Source organism: Pollicipes pollicipes, unplaced genomic scaffold, assembly GCF_011947565.3.
Source record: "Pollicipes pollicipes isolate AB1234 unplaced genomic scaffold, Ppol_2.1 Scaffold_4295;HRSCAF=5057_pilon_pilon_pilon, whole genome shotgun sequence".
In the NCBI taxonomy this organism is placed as follows: Eukaryota; Metazoa; Arthropoda; class Thecostraca; order Pollicipedomorpha; family Pollicipedidae; genus Pollicipes; species Pollicipes pollicipes.
In genome coordinates this window covers 41,090,308-41,111,027 of record NW_023596461.1, presented here as the reverse complement: position 1 = coordinate 41,111,027, position 20,720 = coordinate 41,090,308, and the positions used below count along the sequence as shown (strand labels likewise).

Below are 20,720 nucleotides of genomic sequence, written 5' to 3'. Positions count from 1 at the left end.
CCGACGCCAACATTTGAAGCTGCCAATCAGGCGCGCATTCACATGGGAGAACGTGCGCATCGGCACGTAGTCGCGCCGCGGCTTTACCCGATGCGTGCCAGTGAAGGGAGGGAGCTCGGCCTGCGTGACAGCTGTCGCCAGCGCGCGCCGCCGCGCTCGGCAGGCTCGCCAACATAACATCAGATCAAGGGGCGCGACTCCGCCGTGTCTGTCAGGGGGCGGACCGGGAGAGACAGAGGGGGGAGCGGTTCCAGGTGGTGGCACCTGCCCTCTCCCCTCCCTCGACATGATCATCAATGTACGCCGCGCGGCCGTCAACCGCGCTACCCCCCTACCGCCCCCGGAGAGCCCTCGCGACGGGGCCGGTCCGGGTGCGACAGGCGACTCAATGAGAGGATCCTTGGCGACGGCAATGGCGGCGCAGCGGGGCGCCGCTCGCGGGACAACCTCGGCGTGCTTCGGCGCGCCGCGTCCTTCCCTCCGCCGCGCGCTCGGCGGCGTCAATATTTGAACGGGGCGACCGGCGGCGCGACTGGGGAAGTCACAAAGCCAGAGCCGCACCGCCGACAGACAGCGTTAACCAGACGCGTCGTGTTGTTTCATTAGGGACCCGCTCACCGCGCTCCTATGACCGCAATCATAATTGAGAGCACGATTACGGGAGGGGCCAAGTGAGCGGCCGTCAATAATTGATCAGCGAGCGATGTAACGGAGCGGACAAATGGGACGGCCGGGTGACACGCGGCCGCTGTCATGCCGGGACCAACAAGTTGGCCTTCGGCCGCCTCCCCTCCCCCCCCCCCCCGCTGTCGGCCCCCGCTCTAACATCTACTTCGGCGTCAAGGAAACAGCATCACTACCGCTCGTGCCACACTAGACCAACTGCCTGCGCGGCCATGAAGCGCTAAAGCGAACAAGCTGCAGCGCCTCAGCCATCAGCCATCAGTCTGTTCATTTTTGCCAGCCCCAGCAACGAGCAGTGAGCCCGGCACACCGATCAAATCACCGGCGCTGCAGCTGTCGGGGCCGACGCGTCACTCGGCCCGCCGCGGCCGACTGGCGGCGGCGGCCAGGCGGCGCCAGGTGCCCGCTCGCCGGCCGGGACTTTGACCGCCACATCAGCTGCTGCCGGCTGCAGATGCGCTGCCATATGCTCTCGGCGGCTATCTGTTTGCGCGGCCCTTGGCGACTAATCGCCGTGAGCGGCAGCTAATCGTCGTCGGCGGCTATCCGTGGCTCGAGAGCGTCGCTATCTGCTCCCATCTGCCGCCCGTTTACAGCGTGCCGGCCCAGATCGCCTCCGGGCGATTAGCCGTCAGCGATGCCCGCGTATCGCTAGTGGCGGCTAGAGCTGGACAACGGGCTCGCGTAGAGGTGGGTGAGACCCCGACGGAAGCGAGTCGGGACGGACCTTGATGGCAGTGAGCTCCATGCTGTTTCATTGAGTGAATGAATTAAATGGCTCTGGTATTCGTGGTAGCTACTGTAAGTGATCCGGCTAACGATCTGAATGTCTCGGAATGACAAGCAATATTTCGCCGGGGAGGGGTTAACTTTGTGCATTTTTGAGGCCTTGGGTTTTCAATAAGCTCAAATTGTAACGCAAGGTCCATGGCGATTCATAAAGAGAACGGCGTCGACAGGTGACCATCACTGTTAGAGTCCCACGGAAAATTTTGGAAATTGTTGTCACTGAGTCGGGCCAGGCCTAAGCAGCCAACAAGCTGCATAGCAGTTCTGCGTTAGCATGGGTGGTGACGTAAATCTACACCTATATGGAAAAGTCAGAACAACATCGGCACTTCCTTAAAGGTAAATAACACGAAGGCACCATGCGCTGTGATGCAACACACTGTGATGCTGTTGGCTCCAGTGCCTCGATAACGCACCGCTTTTGTGGGAACACTGTAAACGCGCAACGTTACGATTGCATGGCGACGACAAATTTTTCAAGTTATCGCATTAGGCGGTCTGCAGGGACGGACCCTCGCATCCGGGAGACACGAGTTCAGGTGGCCCCAAAAGCCTGTCACAGACAACCTTATATTCCTGCCACAGAGAGCCTCAGGGTCCCGCTCCAGACAACCTTAGAGTCCTGCCTCAGAAAACCTCAGGACCTGCCCCGGAAAACCTCAGAGCCTGCCCCGGAAAACCTCAGAGCCTGGCCTCAGATGGCCTCAGGGCCTGGCCCCAGGTGGCCTCAGGGTCTGTTCCACGTCTGGGACCCGGCAGCAGGCGATGCCGCGGATCGACCCCGACAGTCTGAGGGCTCAGACGATCTCCGTCGCCGGGGCCGCCGGGGGCGCGGCCAGCGCGGCCCGGCTGCGAATGCCGACCGGCGGTGGGCTCTGTTTGAGCCCGAACAGGTCGCCACACAGGCCGCCAGCGTCTGTTTTGTTCGGCACCCTGATTAATCAGCAGGGCAAACTGGCGGCCTGCGCCGGGCTCGGGCCCCAGGCGGCCGGCGGCTCGGCTTGGCGCCGTTGGCCGGCTGCTCACCGGCCTCGGCTTGGCGCCGTTGGCCGGCTGCTCACCGGTCGGTGAGAAGCGCTCTCGGCAGACGGCGGAGAGTTCGGCTGCCAGATCTGAGACGCTCGTGGCGCGGCCATAGTCGACCGGACGTGGAGGAGTTTCAGGAACAAGTGGTTACGAGGTTGATGAGAACACGTTGGTGGGTTCAGACAAATTTGTTGATGCTGGAGAAGACAGCGCTGCGTGTAAAGAACGTCGCCCATTCTCGATGACAAACGGACATGACATCTGACATCTTCGCGTGGCTGACCTCTCTCGCCCGTCTCTCTCGCGCTCTCCCCGCCGGGCTCTCTCACCAGGCCTGTTTGTGTCAGCGCGGGTGTGTGCCGGGGCGCGGGTGTCGGCGCGGCCGCCGGACGCCGCCACCAATCCCGCCGCGCCGCCCTGTTGACACTCGGCTGAGATCATTGTTTAATAGCGGCGCGCCGCCGCGCTGTCCGCCGTGTCGGCGTGTACACTGGTGTACGGCTCGCTTCCCGGCGTCTGTGTGATCTGCGAGATCAGACGCGCCGCCCGCCGCTGGTGACGCGGCAGATTGTCTCCCTGTGCGGCGCGCCGGGTCGAGACGGCACGCCGTGACCCAGGTGTCACCTGCCCCGTATCGCAACAGCACCACCGACGCTGGGGATATCGACAAATAGGTGACAATGTGTTACCGGTGATTGGGACGGCTGGGCGGCAGTCATCAAAGACTTCCGGGGGCGATAGCTTTGTTCTTCGCCCTCGGCATACATTGCCTGTACATGACGAAAGAATGTCCGCGCAAGACCTGAAGTCATAGTTTGGGCTGCGCCAACGACAGCTTACCATTTCATGAGCAAAAATAAGCCCGACAGTTGCCCAAATAAGGCTTACCGCCTTTTCTCGGTTCTTCACTGAGACACTGACACGCTAACATACACCACCAAGCAATCGCAGCACCCAACGGATCCGTTAACTCGACGCATCGCCGAGTAATCGATACCTACCCTCGGCGTTAATTGGACCGCCACCGTCCCGGGCGTGAAACAGTGGCAGACGGCGCCCCGTCGGCTCCGTCGCCGGCCGTTATTACAGCGAGCGCCATCCGCAGCACGCGGGCAGCCGGGGTCGCGTCGCCGCCGACGCGTCCGCCGTGTCATCGGCGGCGTCGCCCGCCGCTGGGCGCGAGGCAGGTTCCGGCGCGGAACGGGCACGGGGCACGGTAAGCGGCGCCAAACGAGGCCGGCACGTGGCGCGACCGGCGACAGGTCGGGGGGAGCGAGCGGCCAGCGCCGGCCGCTATTGACCAGCCGGGTATCAGTCCGGCGGGACACGCGATCCCAGCGCAGCCGCCGCCGCCGCTCCGGCCGCGGGGCCGCTGCGGACGCCGGCGTCACTGATCCTGCCGGTGCCGCTGGATCCGACGGTTGACTGGTTCCGATCGTGAGGTTCCTGCCGTCCGTGGTAATGGTCGCGCAGATGCCGCCGCGCTGCCTCAGGTAGTCCAGGGCTCTTAGACGGGAGGAAGGGTCGCACAGGTCGCACAGTGCTCTCGGGAGGTCGCACAGTGCTCTCCGACGGGAGGAAGGGTGGACGTCGCACAGGGTTCTCAGACGAGAGGAAGGGTAGAGGTCACACAGGGTTCTCAGACGAGAGGGTGGGTAGAGGTTGCATAGGGTTCTTAGACGGGAGGAGGGGTATGCACAGGATTCTCAAACGGGAGAAAGGGGAAATATTGCACGGGGTTCTCAGACGGGAGGAAGGGTAGGGGCCGCACAGGGTTCTCGGTCAAGAGACCTGCGAGATGCTGACGACTGCACGATGGCGCCTCGGCTTCCAAGAAAGACGTCAAGATGGCGAAACCATTCCCGATAGCGGGTTTGTGCTAGGCCATCGGATGGGCAATTCAATACCTGACACCTCCGGTGATGCCGTCGTTCTCCGTCCTCAAACATGCCACCGTCGTCACGTACCGCCCGTCCGCTGTGCCGCCCTGTGCTCCGAGACCAGCAGCAGACGGGCTCCTGCGATCGCCTGACCTGGGCTCTCAGCCGCACAGGCGTGCCGCGCCGGCCCGGCTCGGCAACAGCGGCTGCCGCTGGTCGACGCACGTCGCCGCGCACTCCTTTGTTCAGCCGTTCGCTTCTCGTGCCGGCCGGCCGACGCAGGCCCCCGGGGAGTGATAATGGTGACGGCTGGATTGCCTGGGCACACAGGCCGCTGAATTGGATCCCCGTCAGGCCGAGCAGCATTCATATTTGATCAGCTCCGTGCACGAGAATCGTGCGTCGGCCGCCGATGCCAGGCAGATAGCCATTACTGCTGCTGGCAGCTACCGTATCATTGTGGCGTCAGCGTGTAATGGAGGGCGCAGAGCCGCCGCCACGTAATATCTTGTGCTAAGCAAGCTTCGGCGTGTATGCTTCGCATTGGCAGAAGGCAAAACGGAGCAAAGCCGAGCAAAACAATGAGAGAAAGTAGTCTGATTTCAAATCTCCAAGATCTAATACACCTCAGGAGCGCAAGACTCCTGCCTGGATGACCTAGTCGTCGTTAAACTCGTTGACGGTTGACAGCTTTGCCCTGCTTTGCGCCACGACCAGTTGGACTAATCCTTCACGATCCCCCTCAAGAGCGCCAAGCTGAACCGGCCGCCACTTGAGCGGCGGCACATCTGAGACCGCCCACGCCGCCCGCGGCTCCCGTTCCCCTATCAGCGTCAGACACGGACGCCGGCGGCTGACCGACGGCTCGTGCTCGAGCGTGACCACTGACCGCCCCCCTCCCGGCGACGGTCACGGCAGCCGTCCGGGCGGCTACCAGCGTCCAGGCCCGGCTGCTGACGATAACATGTGGCGATGTGAGTACCGTCGGGTCTGTTAGTGAGCAGCAGCTATAAACGATGCCCGTGAAGCTTCTTGATCGGGTGATACAGCGCTCCACGTATGTGATCATCATTGTTAACTGTAGCTGATCAAGCTGTCATCACAAATGCTATCGGTGCTTGACATGTGAGCGGAGGTGATAGCAAACAAAGGCAACCGTCACTCATAGTAGCCTGCTCACGGCTCCGGCCTCCCGATCTTCTCGTGAGCGAAACCGCACTGACCGAGGTGACGTCACGCATCAGATACCTAGAGTGATGTCACACATCGGACAGCTGGTCGTTACAGCCCGTTCGAATTTTTTGGGTCGCCAAGGGAGCTCCCACGCGAAAAACGCGCTGACCCCTGCCGCCCCTCCGTCCAGGGCACATCCATTCTGCTGTCCCCGCGGCTCCCCCGGGGGGACAGCGCGTTATGGATCATTGACTCGTTAATTTCGGCAATTAGTCAGCGCGTTGGCGGCTCGTAACCATCGCACGACCCCTGCCTGCCCCCCCCCCCCGCATCAGCGGAGCCTGGATCGGACCCTCGGGACACCTCTGAAGGGGGTCAAGCCCAATCGTTCTCAAGAGGCGCCGTTGACATCACCTGATCGCATGGTGGAGCACCGGAACACGCAGCGTTACACGGCTCACAAATTAGTGGGTGATCCGTGGGCATGACTAGTGAATGGTGCTGACTAACGTTGTATGCGATGTATGTGAGCCGACCAACCAAGCTCGGCGGGATAAATTCGTGCACTAACATCATAAATGAGCCGATCGACGACTGTCTTAAAAGGACACAGAAACATCATTTAGCACTTCAAGAGAGACTGTTCCCTATGAGACTATTTCTTTCGCAAGAGCGGGAGCCGTGCACAGTACGCGGGGAGATCGAGCTAGTGTGACTTCAGCCGCACCCGCGGCGGTGTCACCTCCTGTAGCGTGCGGATCGCTGCCGGCGTCGAGGGCTCGACCCCGCGGCCGGCTCGTCTCGCGTCGTCGGGCGGGGGCTCCCCCCAGCCGCCGCGCCGACCCCCGGCGCCGGCCGGCTCCCAGGAGCGGCGGGTGGCGTGCCGCCAAATCGGCTCCGGCGACTCCGGCTCCCGCGGCGGCTCGGCGGGGCTCCGGCCGCGATTAGCCGACGCCACAATCGGCCGAGCTCCCGTCAGCGGCCGCCCGACTCATCCCGCCGGCGGTGGCCATTGTGCCGCGGGATCGGCCGGCCGCCCGCTCCCAGCGCCGTCGACGCTGAGACAACGGCCGCACCGGCGGCGCGCCGGCCTGCAGCAGCGGCTGAGGCCGGCACGCCGCCGGCGCTGAGACAGCGGCCGCACCGGCGACGCGCCAGCCTGCAGCAGCGGCTGAGGCCGGCACGCCGCCGGCGCTGAGACAGCGGCCGCACCGGCGACGCGCCAGTCTGCAGCAGCGGCTGAGGCCGGCACGCCGTTGACGCTGAGACAACGGCCGCACCGGCGGCGTGCCAGTCTGCAGCAGCGGCTGAGGTCGGCACGCTGCCGGCGCTGAGACAACGGCCGCACCGGCGGCGTGCCGGCCTGCAGCAGCGGCTGAGGTCGGCACGCTGCCGGCGCTGAGACAACGGCCGCACCGGCGGCGCGCCAGCCTGCAGCAGCGGCTGAAGCCCGCTGGCGAGGGGACCGCGGTCAGCGTGCGATGGAGATCTGGAGATGCTGCGAACGGCTGAGGATTGCAGGAAGGCTGCTCTTAAATAGCTCTATGGCTTATGCTGCGTCCGATTTGCAGTTGAGTTTGTCCGTTAATAACATCAATGTGCACTCTGGTATGTATAACGCGACGAGGAGGTTCTCAGCCTCTAAGCATTGCAGGGAAAGTGCTCTGGCATCATTTCCATATGGGTTGCAGTCATAAACGAACGAGCCATGCGCAATCTGATCAATTCATAGCATTTAAACTCGGCCAGGTAAGCGGTAACATTGACATATTAACCCATCGTTATTAGTGACAGCATAATGCAGTGCTACCTTTCTCCCATTGATTTCCTCTCCCCTGCTGAAAAAAGTGAATAAAAGCATCGCAAGGTACCTATCTATGCATCCAAGTATGCAATATAGCATCCTAATCTATGAGTAGCTATAATACCTTTTTCGGGAAAAAGAAGTTCCCCCAAAATTTTGAGGGACAAGATTATGCACTTGTTTGCTCCCCCCCCCCCCCCCCCCTCCTCTGTTGCGCCACCCTGTAGTGAATGCAGAAATTTACCCGTTGAAAAGAAATATGGCCTGCCAGACGGTGTGAAGGTCACAAGTAAAGAAAAACAGGACGCCACCAGGAACGTGGCCGCGGGACAGACAGAGAAACCCACCGCGTTCTCTTCACACCTATGCGGCAAAACTTTCCCAAAACGTAACCCCTTTGCTTCGATGTGTCCACATTACAATGGCGCTCGTGCCCGCAAGAACAGACAACCACTGTTTTCTGCCGCGCTGTCCAATCACGCCTGGGCCGAGCTTGCTTAAGAATGCGCCGACACCCCCTGGCACGGAAGGCATTGGCCTGGCAATTTGCACTCCATTTGTAATAGCGACTCCCAGAGCCACCTGTCGCCGAGCGAGGCTGTTTGGCGGGCAGCGATCAAACAGCACGGGCCTCTGTTTGAAGTTTCCCTCCAAGGTGCGCTGGAAGCAATGTTTCAGCAGAATAAACAGCCCATCGAGCAGTTTTTGCTCGTCCCCGCGGCTTTTAATCACCTCCACTGTACGACCGTCACAGCTGGAAGCCAACGCCAGTGACACGGAGGATTAGCACCGCCAACTCGGCGAAAACTTGGCCGCCGCGAACGTGACATTATTGGCTTTCCAGTGGCTTTGTTACCCTTAATCTCAGCGCCCGCCTCCGGCGATTGGGCTTATCTCGGGGCAGTGCGCCGCTGTGCAGCCGACTACCTAACAATGTTTATTTATCCAGTCATCGGTAATCCACTCGCAAACACTGCCGCCCGGCTTAATTGAAAGCGTGGAAGATAGAGTGGGCGGTCGTGTCCCGTCGCCACATCCGCACCAATTCGCGCGCGGCCGCCAAGCCGGGGCCCTTGTCGCCCGCGCGGGCCAGGTATCGGCACGCCTCCGGCGCGTCCCACAAAGCGGCGTCTGGCCGGCCCCGCTCCTCCAGCGGGCCGCGACGGCCGCGGGGCGGTGCCGCGACGCCTCCCGGCGCGGCGCGCCAAACGCTTTGTGCGACGAGCCGAAATCATTTCCAGAAATCGTATGGTTTCTATCTTTTCAGCGCTGTGCGCGCCGAGAGCCGTGAAAGGTGGCACTAATGATGACGTCTCCGGGGCCCTTCGGCTCCCGGCGCGCACAAAAAGGGGGCAGAGGGGGCAGAGGGGAGCGGCAGCGTGTCCCACGGCGATGAAAGGGATCTTTCAGAACTGGCGATCTTCCGTAATTGAGGGAAATCTTTTCACCGGGCTTCCTCAGACAGGCCGTAAATCGCTTGTAACAGTTTTCCTGAAAACGTGACAATGTGACTCGTAATGAGTTCCTGTGGCGAGCCGCATGGTTTACATATTTCGCCCATTATTGGCAGACGCCGAAGGGGCCGTGAGTTTTATGAAGTACTAAAATTGTCACCTGGGCACAATCAAAGGAAGAGCACGGTTTCGTTAGCGACCAGCGCAGTCTGCACAATGGAAGGACGGTGTGGTCCGCTGCCTTTGTGAAACGAAATGTTCTGGCCGTTTCCGTCACCTTTTCACATCTGCCCCGCATTTCGTAGCATGCGCCATCCCGTTGACAGCATAGCGAAACCAGTGTTGCAGTGGCAATATCAGCATGCGACTAATCAATTGAGTCAAATAAAGCATGGCCGACATTAACGCACCTCGCTTTCTCTCTGTCAAAACGTTGCGCGTCTGACACAGGCTGATAAACCTTGAATGCGACTGCGGGATAGAGACACTTAATACCGCAGGCTCGGTGGTATTACACTGAATGACGCAGAAAGGTCTGTGGCTGATTATCGCAACAAATGCGCTGCCTGCTTGCCCGCCTACCGTAACCTTGGATACGCTGCCTGCCTGCCTGCCTACCGCAACCCTGGATACACTGCCTGCCTGTCTGCCTACCGCAACCCTGGATACGCTGCATGTCTGCCTGCCTACCGCAACCCTGGATACGCTGCATGTCTGCCTGCTTGCCGCAGCCCTGGATACGCTGCCTGTCTGCCTGCCTGCCGCAACTCTGGATGCGCTGCCTGTTCACGCCGGTGACGCGACCTGGCTGACTAATGAGCTTACATAATACATAAGAGTCCGAAGAGATAACAATACGCGACCAATGTTCGAAATAACGTACATTATAGTATGCCCTTCTACGTCCCCCAGAACTTTTAACTACACCATTGGTGGCGAATCTCATTGGCAGCCGCGAGTCAAAGCAGCCGTCTTCAAAGCAGGTCCCGGGGGTGCCAAACCAACATCCCGACCACCCCTGGTGTCCCCCGCCCACTCCGGCAGCCAGTTGCGTGACCCGGGTGACCGCGGCGGCGACAGACGACACCGCCGTCCGGCCGGCCGTCAGCCACAGTTCCGGCGCACCTTTGTGCGCGCCCCCGCGGTGGCCAATCGCCAATGGACCGCCGCCCGTTTTATGAGCGCCACCCGCCGCGGAAGACCACCGTCAAAGCGTGCCGCCGCGGCCGGGGCAGGGCAGGGTGGAGTGGGGTGGGGGCGGGGGTCAGCCCGTCCGCCGGCGATGGCCAGTATTGATGAGCGGCCAGAACATACGACCGGCCCCGCGGTGACACCGCGCGCGCCGCCCGACTATTTGGGGCTCGCCCGACCTCTGCGAGCCCGCGTGCCACAACGCGCCCCTTTGAGGTGTGAGTAATGGAGGCGCCGCGGATGATTTAGCGGCCTGCAACGACGCGCTCCGCTCAGCGCCGGCGTCATTAGGCCCTGTGCTAATGAGCGGAGTCGAGAGGTGTCCAGGAGACGATCGGGAGGGACGGCAGGCGGCCCAGCCGTCAGCAGGGATGAGGTGAGCGTACTCCCGGAGCATCGCGTCCTGGGGACCGGTTTGTCGTCCCCGAGGATAGATGTTGCGGTCTCCAGGGATCTCTGGGTACCACTGGTATGGTCTCCGAGGACCGCTGGTGCGGTGTCTGGGGATTTGGACCTGTTGCAGTTCGGCGGCAGTAGACGTGACCCCAGCGGCGGCTCCAAGAGCCATGTGGACCGTAATCTCCCGCCCCCATCCTAACCCGTTGGGGCCTGCGTGGGGCGCGCGGGCAGCAAAATGTTGTGAGGTCCCGCAAATGTGATCAAGGTCTCAAAAACATGCTGACCCTCACGGAGTGGAGGTGAGGTCCAGTAGCTGGGAACCATCCAAACCCTGCTGATCTTCACGGAGTGGAGGTGCGGTCCAGTAGCTGGGAACCGTCCAAACCCCGCTGACCCCCACGGAGTGGAGGTGCGGTCCAGTAGCTGGGAACCGTCCAAACCCTGCTGATCTTCACGGAGTGGAGGTGCGGTCCAGTAGCTGGGAACCGTCCAAACCCTGCTGATCTTTACGGAGTGGAGGTGCGGTCCAGTAGCTGGGAACCGTCCGGAGCCTGCTGATCCCCACGGAGTGGAGGTGCGGTCCAGTAGCTGGGAACCGTCCAAACCCTGCTGATCTTCGCGGAGTGGAGGTGCGGTCCAGTAGCTGGGAACCGTCCGGAGCCTGCTGATCCTCACGGAACGGAGGCCCGGCAGTGGGCTGTTCGGGCCTCGGCCCATGACCCATTCACCCAAGGATGTATTAACAGTCTGACGGTTTATATACACACGAAACGAATCACAGCCATATGCAGCTGTGCCTTTATCAATTCAAATGGCCAATTTAGGTCTTCATGAAGCCCCTAAAACAGGCTGTCTCCCATACCGTGATCACCAGAATCACGCCGACTAGACTCGACTCAGCACCGATGTTGAGCTGTGCTGGGCGGAGTCAGAGTCGTAACTCCTCCGTCGGAATCGGAGCCGGCTCCAGCCAAGCGGCATCAAGCACAAGCACACCCCATCACAGCGCGTGAGTGTCAGAGAGCGCGCGAGTGTCAGACACCACGGCGGGCGCGCGCCGCCGGCGCCGGCACCGCCGGCCGGACCCGACCGTTCCCACCCCTTTCTCCCTCGCCGGCGCCAGATGCGGCGACACGCTATCTCCGCGTGATATCACTTTGAATGCGATTTTATTATCCGTGTCGACAAGGGCTCGGCGATCCATCAGGCGGCAGCTGGCGCAGATAGCTTATTAAAGTAGCTGCCGCTATCCGGCGCCCGTTCCGGCGAATCGGTCGACAGTTTGTCGCCCGTTCGCCGGCGCCGATGATCTCTGACTCGGAGGCGATATTTGATCGCGGAGGCGGCCGACGCCGTGGGTCGGGGACTAGGGGAGGGAGGAAGGGTGGAGAGAGGGGGAGAGAGGGGATGGAGAGGGTGGAGAGGGGAGAGAGAGGGTGGAGATAGAGAGGGTGGAGAGGGGAGAGAGAGGATGGAGATGGTAGGGAGAGAGGGTGGAGAGGGGAGAGAAAGAGGGTGGAGAGGAGAGAAAGAAAGGGTGGAGAGGAGAGAGAGAGGGTAGAGAGGGAAGAGAGAGTTGAGAGGGGAGAAATAGAGGGTGGAGAGGGGAGAGAGGGAAATAGAGAGAGAGAGGGTCGGTGAGTGCACCACGAGGGGTGCACGCTTGCCGTCAGATCCAGAGATGTGCTGACACGGAAGATCGAGGCGCCGAGGCGGAGCGGGTCGCGTGTCCGGAGATGCCAGCGGGCAGAGGGGCGGAGCGCGGGGCGGCGGGCACGCCGCGAGGCCGCCAGGCGCGCCATATTTATAAATTCATTTCTTTCATCTGAGATGTCACCGCCAGGCGAGCGGCGCCGGGCTAGGGAGGCTCCGCTTATTTGGCTGAGTGATTGGGCTCTGGGGAGGCTGCCGCGCCGCTCTGGCTCCGGCGCAGGGCCTGGCAGTCGGCGACCGGCAGCATGTGGCCGCGGCCGAGGGCCCAGCTGACCGCCGCAGCGCGGAGCTCGGTCAGCCGCGCTCCAACTTCGCGCTCCGGTGAAGATGAGGCTGCCTGGCTCGCGGTCCGGGGACGGCCAAAATACGAAGGCGACGATGCCCGTGGTATGAGCGGCAGTGGCCACCGGTGCTAGGCAGTGGTAGTAGTGGTAGCAGTCAGCCCTAAATGCTTCTTAATGAAAGTACGGGCCAGCAAAGCCTCTTTGCCGTAGACCGCGGGCAATGCTGTCTATAGTGCGGAGTCTTTCATTTGTCCTTCATCATGCAACGCCTGTCATCGCTTGGAAGACAAATGGGCTTAAAAGCTTGCTGTGTTAAGCTCCGCAGCAAGCCGTGGCCGAGCGCTGGACAGCGCCTGGGCCGAGGGCGCCCCAGGTGCGCTCCAGCCGACTCATCTCCCGGGCGTACTGGCCGCGGCCGAGTGATGGACAGTGCCTGGGCCGAGGGCGTCCCAGGTGCGCTCCAGCCAACTCACCTCCCAGGCGTACTGGTCGTTGACGGGCTGCACGGTCCAGTTGCCGAGGAAGGGGCCAAACCGACGGCCGGCCTCGACCCGGAGCCGGGTCCAGACGCCCTGGCCGCGGCCGACGGCGCTCTGCCGCAGCTCCAGCTCCGCCGGCATCGACGTCATGGCTAGGTGCAGCTGGTGCAGGTACTGCGCCGGCGCTCCCACCTGCCCGTCGGGTCAGGTCAGGTCAGGTCAGGTTAGGGCCAGTGCCATTGGTGGGGATACCGTGTCAGCGCTTGACTTACAAGGTCAAGCCAGGCAGGTTGAGGCAATGTCACGTCAGCTCGGTTCACTTACGCCCGATGAAATGCCAGCGCCCAGCCTGCGGGGTCAGGTCAGGTCAGCAATTTTCAGGTTAGGCCAGGTCATGTTAGGGAAGACCGCGTCAGGCGTAGCTGCAGCAGACACTGTGCTGTCGTTCCCACCTGCAGGTGGGTGGTCAGGTTTGGCAAATCCAGATCAGGTCAGGTCAGTTCAGTTGCAACTGATGCAGGCCTTTCGCCGGCGCCCCGCCCTGTCGAGCGATGACCTGTCAAGTCAGGTCAGGCCAGCCCAGCATCAGGCCAGATCAGGTCAGCTCAGGTGGAGCCTGTTGGTAGCAGCGGTGTTACCTCGGGCCAGCTGAGCTGAACTCAGCCAGGTCAGCGGCCCCATACCGCCTGCTCGGTGCTACTTCCAACATTCGCCTGCCAACGCAAGCGCAGTGCTGGATCGCCGGTGCATAGCGCGCAATGTCCGCCGAACACGTGGTGGCTTTTCGTGACTCCGGGCCACGGCGCCGGTCACGCCACGGCTTTTGCAATAATCACGAAGCTGTTCGAGACTGGTCCCACAGGGCACTGTCAGCGCGTGATTTTCAACCTCGGAGACTCGGTGTGGTGGCACTGAGTAGAAGGCGTGAAGCAGTTCATGCGAGCTCGCTCATCACCGAAAATTCACGGAGATCTCACGGAGATCTCGAGGAGACATCACGGAGTCTGAGATCAGTGCCCACCGAAACCTCACGGAGACCTCACGGAGATCTCAAGAAGACATCACAGACTCTGGGATCAGTGGCCACGGCAACAGTCTACAAGAATTTAGCCATCATCAGCATCTTGGTTGTAATTCGCCCTTGATCAAATGCACCGCATCAGACCTCGCAGAAACTGTCGTGATACTTGCGGTGAACCCTCGGACGGAGTCAGGGTAACCTCAAATTCAGGCCTGAATTCAGGAGGAGTCAATGTGCAGTTCACAGCGATGCCGCAGTTGAACTGAAGATCGACTCACGGGACCATTGGCGGCAGGGAAATCCTTGCTCTCGTCGTCATCGGCCGAGTTGTAGTTCTCGGTGGTGGCCTCGGAAAGGTCAGTCAGGTCACACGTGGAGTCGTCGCCGGTCCGGCCGTCCGCTCCTGTAACGAGGTCAAGGAGGTCACTGGCCACCCCGGGCACAGGGTCAGACCGTGCCACACTCGACGCCCGTCTTCCGAGGCCTGTTGCATGCAGGGGCAGCATTTTTTAGAAGAGCACTTTACAGGCTATTCTGAACGATCGTGGAGCCGTCAGAATGTGTGTGGTAATGGCCTATCATATTGCAAGGTCAAAGAAGGCGCGGCATCGAAGTTTTGGGAGCGTTCCGCTCCTTGTAACGTCCATTTGAATGGTTATGTAACCAACAAAGTTGCGGGAGATCGTTTCGACTTCCCTGACAGAGGCCATGACATATTTGTCACCACAGCTCTCGAAGAGACATTTGTTCAATGGCAATTTCGAACAGAACACTTGATCATCTCCAGACCTGCCGCCGCTTCGTGCTTCATTCTGCGTTTCAGTTTGCACTGTCTCGGCGTACGTGATGCCAGTGATAATAAGCGAGCCCACCATTGGCAGGCATCACGCAAATCTGAACTGGCGCGGCATGAGCCGACACCATCAGTCGGGGGCCAGGCACGCTGCCTTGTGAGGGGAGTATTCCAACTGCCGTGGATCAAATAACGTCCGGGCCAAGCGCAAACTACCCCTTTCTATTGTCTGGGTCGGCCGAGGCAACCATCAAATGACCAATAACGCCGGAATCAAACTGACAAATCGGTCTGATTCGCATGCGAGCAGCTCGATGCGACGTTCGGTTATTTGTGTGGTGCGGCCGGCATGTCCTTCGCCTGGCCCTGCTAATGCTGTGTACACGTCACCTGGCCGGCCGAACGCACCTTGTCTGGGCCCGCATCAAACATGCATGACTTCAATTGTCACACGTGTGGCCTAATGCAGCAGCCAAACGAGAGCCGTCGCCGCTCCACTGATATTACTGATAATGAAACGGCCCGGCCGCTGGGCGACGGCATATTGATGCCACGTATTGGCCGTTGTTCGCATTGCCAACCGATGAAATATTGATGCGTTTTTCGGAACGCATCGGGCTCATCATCGAAATGTGAATGCCATTATTGGAAGTATTGACTCGCTGGAGGAGAGCGTCGATTGGCGTAATAGGCTAACGCGGAGGGTTTAAACAGTAAGAACACGCCAGGCCGCCCCCGAACGGGCACGGGTCGTCGCCCGGCGTCCCCTGCCCCGTCGCCTGTGATGACACGGTGTCTGGCCTGCTTTCTGACGGGCGCGGCGCCCCTCCCGCCCCCTGACCTACCAAGTGCGCGTGCTGCCGTGTTGACACTAGCACCGCCAATCGTTACGGCTAGCCGCGCGACGCCCGGCGCTGGAGGGTCGCCGCCACTAATTGCTCGAGCCTGTAATACAGTGGTGTCACGCAGCGGGCGCGCGTGCCCGCCGCCGCCGCTCCGTGATTTGCGCGCCACTTCTGTCACGAGCGGCCATTTCCGCCGCGAATGCGCCACTTCAGGACGCGGCGGCTCCTCCTTCCTGGCCGGGCATAACGAGGCCATGTTACAAGCGAAGGTCGGCATGGTGTTGAATGCTATGTGAAATGCCAGCTATGAAACAGACGTTCCCGGTAAGAAGGAAAGCGCTCTGGGCATGACAGGTGCCTCGGTTTTGCCATGGAGCATGAGCAAAGCGCACATGTGAGTGGATCATTGGCTGTGACTAAGTGTCGTTCACGTCAATGGCCAGCATTCCCACGTAAATTCAGTGATCGTTGCCGACCTTCGGCCGTTGCTAAGGGCAAATGTCGCCGCCGCGCAATAAACGTCGTAAGTGATTTCAATCAGTCACCAGCGATTGACAAACTACGATCGACCGCGACGCGTCAATACCACACGCCGCTGAACCGCTGCCCGTCGCAGCTTCATTACCTTTCGTCAAATGGCTGCTCCCCGCGGCCGCGACGAACCGGCCGTGGGACAGCGTGCTGGGTGGGGCAGCCCCGGAGGAGCAGCGCTGGTCGACCCTCCCACGGTGACCTGACGCCGGCCGGCCGTGGGACAGCATGTTGGGTGAGACAGCCCCGGGTGAGCAGCGCTGGTCGACCCTCCCGCGGTCACCTGACGCCGGCCGGCCGTGGGACAGCATGCTGGGTGAGACAGCCCTGGGGGAGCAGCGCTGGCCCACCCTCCCGCGGTGACCTGACGCCAGTCGCATGTCACCGGGCAGAAATCGTTGACAATTGAGGACCGGGGCGGGCATTAGCTCGGCACCGGCCTGGCGCGCGGCAAATGGCTCCTGGTGGCTCGTTGCCGAGCTAATGTCGGGGGCAGATATACCCCCCCAGCCATGCACCAAAGGCATTGTCCGCCGGCCGGCGATATTAACGGCTCAGTAATTTATCCTCAGCCCGGTGGCGTAACATGATTTCAGTTTGCAAAGATGCCATGATTGAGCGTCATCAGTCAACAGGAATCCTGCGCTCCGAGAAGCCATGGTGGCGCATGTCTAAGCACGCGCGTCAGACGTCTCGCGCCACGCAGGGCCGCGGCTAAGCACGGCGCCGGGCCCGCTCCAGCCCAATGATGTATCGCCCTGCACTCAAACGGCCGGCCGCGGTGTTTCTTTCCAGCGCGTGATGGAAATTTATGAGCTGGCCTTCCAGCCGGTGTACATAATCGCGCACGCTACCAGTCCATAGGATGTGCGTGACACCGTGACTGCGGCACCGCAGTGAGCAATGCTACTTTGAGTCGCTCGAAATCACGGGTCCACCGACTGATGTGACCAGTCTTCATAGATGCTCTCTCCGTCGGCGCGTCAGGGCTGCCCTCTCCACCGGTGCCTCAGGGGTGCCTTCTTCGACAGTGTCTCGAGGCTGTCCTCTCCACCGGTGCCTCAGGGCTGTCCTCCCTGCCGGTGCCTCAGGGGTGCCCTCTCCACCGGTGCCTCAGGGCTGCCCTCTCCACCGGTGCCTCAGGGGTGCCCTCTCCACCGGTGCCTCAGGACTGCCCTCTCCACCGGTGCCTCAGGGGTGCCCTCTCCACCGGTGCCTCAGGGGTGCCCTCCCCGCCGGTACCTCAGGGCTGTCCTCCCTGCCGGTGCCTCAGGACTGCCCTCTCCACCGGTGCCTCAGGGGTGTCCTCTCCACCGGTGCCTCAGGGCTGTCCTCTCCACCGGTGCCTCAGGGGTGCCCTCCCCGCCGGTGCCTCAGGACTGTCCTCCCTGCCGGTGCCTCAGGACTGCCCTCTCCACCGGTGCCTCAGGGGTGCCCTCCCCGCCGGTGCCTCAGGGGTGCCCTCCCCGCCGGGCTGTCCTCCCTGCCGTGCCTCAGGACTGCCCTCTCCACCGGTGCCTCAGGACTGCCCTCTCCACCGGTGCCTCAGGGGTGCCCTCTCCACCGGTGCCTCAGGGGTGCCCTCTCCACCGGTGCCTCAGGGATGCCCTCTCCACCGGTGCCTCAGGACTGCCCTCTCCACCGGTGCCTCAGGGGTGCCCTCTCCACCGGTGCCTCAGGGATGCCCTCTCCACCGGTACCTCAGGGATGTCCTCCCTGCCGGTGCCTCAGGGGTGCCCTCTCCACCGGTGCCTCAGGGATGTCCTCTCCACCGGTGCCTCAGGGATGCCCTCTCCACCGGTGTCTCAGGGGTGCCTTCTTCGACAGTGTCTCGAGGTTGCCCTCCCTGCCGGTGCCGACAGGTACAGGCTCCATATCAGAGTGGCCTCATGGAGACGCGTGCGTGCGGACGCATGTCTGTGACACGTGACTGTGTCTGCACGCGGGACGAGCGGTGAGCTCAATCCAGGCTCTGGGCTCTGACCTCTGGGAGTCTGCTTCAGGAGGGGTCATTTACTGTTAAAGGGCCTCTGAACACGATAAGGGCCCTCATAAGATCGGGCACACGATCTTGGAAATTTCTGCAAGCCCTTATTCAAGGTCCCACCCGAGCAGCCGTTATTTTCTCGAATTCGAGTCACGACACTATAAGTGCGCATATCATAAAATCATTTTGTTCCGTTAGTTGCATGCCTTTGCTCCACGTTCAGGCGCTAGCAGACCGAAGACAATGCTGGGCCCAGATCAATTTTGCGGAACCTGCAATTTTCCCTTCTCACATGATGCGCGTGGGTCCCCAGGGGAGAAGGTGGCAGCCGTGGCCTCGCCTGGATCCGTCCTTGATGCGATCCACAGGCGTCGTGCCCACCGCGTTAAACCCGCTGCGTGATGCTGAATCGGAGGGGCAAGTGCCCACGCCGGAGGGTGTCCGGAGGGTACGGCCAGAGGCGTCCGGAGGGTACGGCCGGAGAGTACGGCGGGAGGGTACGGCCGGAGGGTACGGCCGGAGGGTACGGCCGGAGAGTACGGCCGGAGGCGTCCGGAGGGTACGGCCGGAGGGTACGGCCGGAGGCGTCCGGAGGGTACGGCCGGAGAGTACGGCCGGAGGGTACGGCCGGAGAGTACGGCCGGAGGCGTCCAGAGGGTACGGCCGGAGGGTACGGCCGGAGGCGTCCGGAGGGTACGGCCGGAGAGTACGGCGGGAGGGTACGGCCGGAGGGTACGGCCGGAGGCGTCCAGAGGGTACGGCCGGAGGCGTCCAGCGCGGTGCTCAGCTCAGCTCAGCGCGGTTTTCTTCCATCAGAGGGGGAAATCCGATCGGCCATGGCTTCGCGACTATCGGGTCGAAAGAAAGATGTGACGCGAATGGAAGAGCGGAACAGTACTCATACCTTTACAGTACCTTACCTTTCCTTACAGGGCTTGTTCCTTTTGTACATGTCCCATTGGTTGACTCATGATCGAGCAATCAATCGGAAGATACCAAGCATGACGAGACAGCGCAGAGCACGCTGAACAAAGCGATATTGAAACCTAGTTTACGGAACTAGAACCGGCCAGTAGTTTCAGGTCACCGACCATCCGCTCTCATCCGTCTGAGCATCCGGAGCCTAGCAGCAGCTTCAGTTCACCAACCAGCGCAGGCCGCTCTCCAGTCTGAGCGTGTCAGCGCGTGACGCCGATTCTGCGTGAGCGACGCGCCGTTCGAACGAGTGGCCGCGTCAGACCAGGTGTGCCGGCCTGCGGACGAGCACCTGCAGCGATGCACAGTGTTTGACCACACACGACAGCGCCCGCTACAGCACTCTATCTGGCCGGGCGCCCCCTGTGTGTTCGCGGCCGGGGCTGGGCTTTGATCATTGTTCAGGCATTACCCTGAGCAAACTGGTAAAACTTCTCGTGTTTGTGGGGATTTGGCCATGTGCCGAGACACCGCGAGAACCGCAGAAGAAACAGATAGCTTATCCACCTCCTATAACAGGCCGAAGCCGTTTAATCCACGTAATCCACGACGTAGAAACGGCGCCGATAATCGCGCGCGTATTTTGACGCCCTGGGAACGGGCGGGTCAGGCGAAGCGGGTGCCTGGTGCGGGCGTGACGCGCCTACGTCTGTCAGGATGTGTCGCCGCCGCGCTGACGCTGAGCAAACTTCGCCGGCGAGCACACGGTGGCCGACGGCGTGGAGGCCGCTGCGGCGTGACTCAGAGTCGGAGTTCGTGGGAGCAGGATTTTGGGCGCTCCGGCGAGCATCTCGGGCGCGCGGCTCGAGCGGGAGCCGTGAGAATGGCAAGCTCGGCTGCTCACGCTCCCTCGCCCCCCCCCCCTACCATACACACCGTGATAGTTACCGGGCCCAAGTCTAGATGTCTCTCAGCTCCTGCTAACGAAACGTGAATCATGGCTCAGGGGACTGGCCTTCCTGACCGACTCAAAGAGCTCTCCTCGGCCGCGATTCAGAGTCCAAGTCGGAGTCCGAGTCGGAGTCGGACGACCGTGAGATCGCCCAGTGTCGGGCGGCGCGTCACGGCGGCCAAATGCGGCGCCCAGCCGCGAACGCCGCACAAAGGCCGCCGGCTGCTCAGCACAACGCGCAGTTAGTCACGTGGCCACTGGCGACGACGGGAGGGGCACAGCGCTGAGCTCTGCTCAAGGGCCCAACTCGGGTACTGACCCCAATGGGTGAACATAATGGTGCGCATGTGCCAATCTTCTCCTTTCGAAGGCGCCTTGCAAATTTTTGAGACCCATGTGTGCACTGGGATTAAGTCCGCTCGCATTTGGCGACAATGGCATGGGTGACCAGCAACCCGGCCGCCCGGTTTCCCGTGCGCTCTGGGAGTCCCCCGCGACAGTTACAGGTGAGGCGGCATCCCGTCGGGTTTCGCCCCACTGTGAGAGGGCACACCCGCATTGGCAACCTGCTGCAGCGCGGCGACAAAGGCGTTTAGAATGCATAAAGCGGTGTGATTTGGTTGCATGTGGAGCTGGGCATGGTGTGACGCGGCCAATGTGGTCACAACTGGGCAAGGGAAAATCCCTCCCGATGCTTTCGAAAGTTGGGAACGAAAACTGATGAGGTGAGAGAGACTGTGAGAGAGAGAGAGAGAGAGAGAGAGAGAGAGAGATAGAGAGAGAGAGAGAGAGAGAGGAGA

General features: G+C 61.5%; 2 protein-coding genes across 2 annotated transcripts in view; both read right to left on the bottom strand.

Annotated features, from left to right (window-relative positions):
• Window positions 1–13,039, bottom strand: part of LOC119096919 (transcription factor hamlet) — a 48,548-nt gene extending 35,509 nt beyond the window's left edge. Inside the window, exon 1 of the mRNA XM_037219923.1 lies at window positions 12,871–13,039. Coding sequence (XP_037075818.1) covers window positions 12,871–13,026 — 156 coding nt within the window. The 5' untranslated portion in view covers window positions 13,027–13,039. The remainder of the gene's footprint in view (window positions 1–12,870) is intronic.
• A 706-nt stretch (window positions 13,040–13,745) lies between these two features.
• The window catches only part of LOC119097548 (uncharacterized), a 44,176-nt gene continuing 37,201 nt past the window's right edge, over window positions 13,746–20,720 (bottom strand). Inside the window, exons 4-5 of the mRNA XM_037220580.1 lie at window positions 14,176–14,300; window positions 13,746–13,787 (exon numbers count right to left, since the gene is read on the bottom strand). Coding sequence (XP_037076475.1) covers window positions 13,746–13,787; window positions 14,176–14,300 — 167 coding nt within the window. The remainder of the gene's footprint in view (window positions 13,788–14,175; window positions 14,301–20,720) is intronic.